The following is a 4,509-nucleotide window of genomic DNA, read 5'->3' on the forward strand; positions in this document are numbered from 1 at the left end:
CATCCCCTCTGAAGCAAACCATCTGACTCTCTGCTCTATCATTTCCACCAAGCTTCTCACGACCCCACATAATCTCATTAAAATCACCAATACATAGCCATGGCAAGGAAGATTGGGAAGCAAGTAACGTGAGGAGAGACCATGAAAGATGTCTATTATGAGTCTCCGGCCAACCATAAAACCCCGTACATCTCCACTCCTCCTCCCCCAAACCATCCCGGACGACCACATCGATATGATGCACAGACATAGACAGCAAATCCACTACAATATCCTTTCTCCACAACAAAGCTAATCCACCAGACCTACCCACCGAATCCACAGCTAAACAATGAAAGTCATCCAGTTTATTTCTAACCCTATCAAACTCCATCGAACTCAACTTTGTTTTCGATAAGAAAACCAAAGCTGGGGCCTCCCTTCGAATCAAATCACGAAGGTTAAGAACTGCAAAAGTGTGACCCAAACCCATGCAGTTTAAACTTAGAAGACTCATTGAGCTGGCGACGCTGCTCTATAGCAGACCCCGCCTCACGCCATCCAGAAGAAATAATTTCCAAACACATTTTTTTTGTTGTACTATCGTAATCCTCCACATCCGCCGTCACCTCTCGACTCCGTTTCCCCCCTACATCCAGCTCTGTACCACTCTCCCCCTCCTCCATATAAGTATCAAATTTTTCCCGAGCCTTTTTTCGCCATCTTTTCCCTCCTACCCCTTTCACACGTTCCACCTTCGTTGAAACCTCATTAGCTTCTGGGTTCAAAAATCCTCCCCCAGTCCGAGATTCCCCTTCATCCACAGGCCCATTATTATCAAGTTCCTCAACTACTCCCATAACGGTAGTAGTAGTGGCACCAAGAATCCCCACCACCTCTTGGGCTCCATGCGAAAAATCTCCAGATTCAACCTCAGCAGCAGGAGAACCTTTATCATACCCCACATGCGTACCTCCCTCTCCTTCACCTCCAGACCCATCCTTGCATTCTCCACCCCCAGAACTCGCCCCCGGCCCTACTACCTTCCCTCCCCCTGCTATCAGTTCCTCCCCCTCCTTAGCACCAATATGGTCATTATCTTGCCCCACCTCCTCCTTCTCCAGCCCCAACAAAGCATGTCCAGAATCCGACCCCCCTACTTTTGGCTTCGTAACAAACATCACCTTCCTGCACGCCCGAACCTCCTCCAACTCATCTATCATCTTCTTAACACCTTTTCGAGGGGTTGCCCGCAAGGCTCTACTCCACCCCATCACCTGTTCTTGATCACATCCATCTTCAATATTATCACAGTCACGGTCATTATGGCCATTAACTCCACACAGGAAGCAAAAGAACGGTAATCTCTCATAAGCTATGTCCGTTTTAACAATTTTTCCATCTCTCCCTTTAATGTTCTGGAATCTACAGAGAGGTTTAGTAATGTCCATAAAAATTCGAACCCTCCGATAATTGTCAAGGTAAGCACATTCATCATCAATGTCCATAACATGTCCCAGTCGAGACGCAATAACATTACACATGGGTGTCGAACAACAGTTAAAGGGTAAGTTTTTTAAGCGGATCCAAAAAGGAGAGAAATTAAGGTTTACCTCCGACGGTTGCTCATCCCCGGAAACTTCATTCAGAACCACCAACTGATTATCAAAACACCAAGGCCTGCCTTGCATAACCTTTTCTTTGTCCCTCCAGTGAAAAAATTGAAAAACAAATTTATTCGGTCCAATAGAACGAATCACCAATCTCTTTGAGACCCCCCATGATTGCGTCATCGTTCGTTTGAAGGCGTCGACATTGAAGTGTTTCTCCGTCACAACCCTTCCCACCAGTAATAAAGAGACCTGATCATTAATCTCTTCTGAATTAATATCCCCCGAGTCAAAAACTTCAGATTCTACGTCGTTAATGTTGAGATTTTGGCATTTAGCAATTAATTCCCCATCCATGGGAGCAGGAATGGGAAATCGCACCCCTAGGGTTAGCGCAGACCTAACGAGGCGAGAGAGAACCTATCTTTCAAGGAGAATGTAAAAACTATCGCTATAAATATTGAGTGAGGCTAAATCTCTAACAATTATCTACATAACAAGTCTTTGTAACTTTTTTATTTTTACTTAACCCACACTAAGTGTTGCCCCGTGTTGGTTGCAACACATTTTGCCAGTTTTTTAGATTTAGCCGGTAATGTGGGGCCCACTTGTGCAATTATAACCATTAATCCCTTATAATTCATTTTAACCACTAATAATCCCTTTAAACCCAAACTATTAACACTTAATAGGATTAGGATGGAGAGGAGAGAGAAATCTAACCACCACCAGCCACCACTTCCAGCGTACCCTCAGCAGCCACCACTTCCACCATCTGTACCACGCCACCACCACGAAAATCACCGCAGCACCATCATCACTGAAATCAAACCACCACCAATCATCTGTACCACCACGAAAATCACCGCAATCAACTCCCACCAACAATGACCCCCACCGAAATTGACCCCCACAGCCACAACCCACCCAAATTGATCCCCACAACCCACCTAAATTGACCCCTCATACCTGATTCGAGCGACCGCCAATCCAGTTCAACCAATTCGACAATCCTCAACACCAAATTGGCACCACTCGGCACATAAATCGACGCTTTGAAGGGGTGGGGTGGCTCAAATGGTTTGATTCGAAGGGGTTGGGGTTCGGAGATTCAAACTCAAAGCTGGATAAAAATTGGCCATTATTGAAGCTTCAATAAGGTATAAAACTAAGAAGGAGTTTTATTTCAGCAATTTATGACCATAACCAAATCAGAATTCGAAGGTTCATAAAAAACAAATCAGAATTCGAAGGGGTTGGGGTTCGAAGGGGAGTGGCTGGGTTCGAAGGGTGGGTGGCTGGGTGGGGTGGGGTTGGGTTCAAAGGGTTGGGGTTCGAAGGGCGGTTAAGTTCGACGGTTGCTGGGTGGGGTGGGCTTGGGTTTGAAGGGGGGGTTAGGTTCGACGGTGGTTGGTTGTGGTGGGGTTGGGTTTGAGGAGGAGGGGTTTGAAGGGTAGAGTGGCTTGGTGGGGTTGGACGGTGGCTGGGTGGGGTGGTTGCAGTAGTGGTGAATTAGTGGTGGTGGCTGTGAGGGTGAATATTGGTGGTGGTGAATTAAACTTAAGGTGAAATAAAACTTAATTATCAAGGTGAAATTAATTAAGTTAAATTGGTGAATGAAACTTAACTACATGCTTTTTCTTTAATTGCACTAGTTAATTAACTTAATTGAAGAAGTGGGCCTCACTTATCCTGCTGAAACCTGAAAACCTGCTAAATGTGGTGCAACCAACACCATTCCAGACTTATTGTGGGTTAAGTAAAAATAAAAAAGTTAATGTGAGTTATTTTCACAACCCCACACTTAGAGAGGGTTTTTCACAAAATGGCCAATACTCAAAGATGGTTGTGTTGTTCGGTAAAGGGAAGTTTAATTTGGGAGTAAAATTAGAGATTTCAACTTATTAATTTGAGTATTTGTCAAAGATAGATTTTAAATAATTGATGTTGTCTAAACTCTTTTTGAAAATCTAGGGGTAAGAGTTTTTTGACATCAGATTTATAAACAATAAAAAGTACGATGATGGATTATGCATGTGTCTTTGTTCGTCATTTTACAAAATTATATAGTAACCAACTAGCAGCTACTTACTAAACACCTTTATACAAATAACTAATACAATCAATTGGTCAAATTAGTTAATACAATCAACTATCACGTAACCTCCCGCGTATGATTCATAATCACATTAAGCCAATGCCTCGTAGATATAGTGTCCCAAAAACTTGGAGGAGTATCAATGATAGCAATTGGAGTGAATTTTCCGGGCCAATCTGACAAACTGGACAAATTGAAGTTTTGATAATCCTGCATTTAAAGAGCAAGTCTCGATGAGAGAGTCGATCCCACCAAATGAGCCATGAAAATTATTGGAGCTTGGGAAGAATGTTGAATTTCCATACCCATTCACTATATATAGGTGTAGAACGAGGATCAATAATGCTATAATATGTCTGGGTAGCGGAAAACTTACCATGGATAGTGAGAGTTGAGAAGGTAGTATCGAGGTCATGATGAAATTGGATAAGCATTGATGAAATTCTTTCCGGGATGAAGTTTGGAAGGGGAAAAGATATAGGACTCAAGTCCCATTGAATGTTTTTGATAATATGGCTAACTAGAAAGGAATCTTTATTTAAATTCGAGGGCCCATGTATGAAATCACAAATAGGCCCTATTCTTAGTCAATTATCTTTCTACAAATTAATTTTAATGCTCGACCTCAGTTTTCACACAAGAATCTTATTGAGAATATGACATACTTTTCCTAAGTCGATCGGCAAGCAAGATCAAATTTTTCTAGAGATAGTGAAATTGGGCTATATATATTTAATATCTCGAAAATTTATACTTGCCTAAACTAAATAATTATAATTAGTGCTTAATTTTTTTCATTTAATTATAGGATATGACTAAAAA

The 4,509-nt window shown here is 42.1% G+C and overlaps 1 protein-coding gene across 1 annotated transcript; it reads right to left on the reverse strand.

The window, feature by feature from the left end:
• Positions 1–440: 440 nt before the first annotated feature.
• Positions 441–1,946, reverse strand: LOC104898802 (uncharacterized). The gene has a single exon (XM_010685911.1). It carries the CDS (start codon positions 1,944–1,946, stop codon positions 441–443), a length of 1,506 nt encoding a protein of 501 aa, XP_010684213.1.
• Between the last annotated feature and the right edge of the window lie 2,563 nt (positions 1,947–4,509).

Source organism: Beta vulgaris, chromosome 7 (assembly GCF_026745355.1).
Source record: "Beta vulgaris subsp. vulgaris cultivar EL10 chromosome 7, EL10.2, whole genome shotgun sequence".
Taxonomy (NCBI): Eukaryota; Viridiplantae; Streptophyta; class Magnoliopsida; order Caryophyllales; family Amaranthaceae; genus Beta; species Beta vulgaris.

Coding starts and splice junctions, on each gene's coding strand:
- LOC104898802 (XM_010685911.1), bottom strand. CDS start 1,946: ATGGATGGGGAATTAATTGCTAAATGCCAAAATCTCAACATTAACGAC.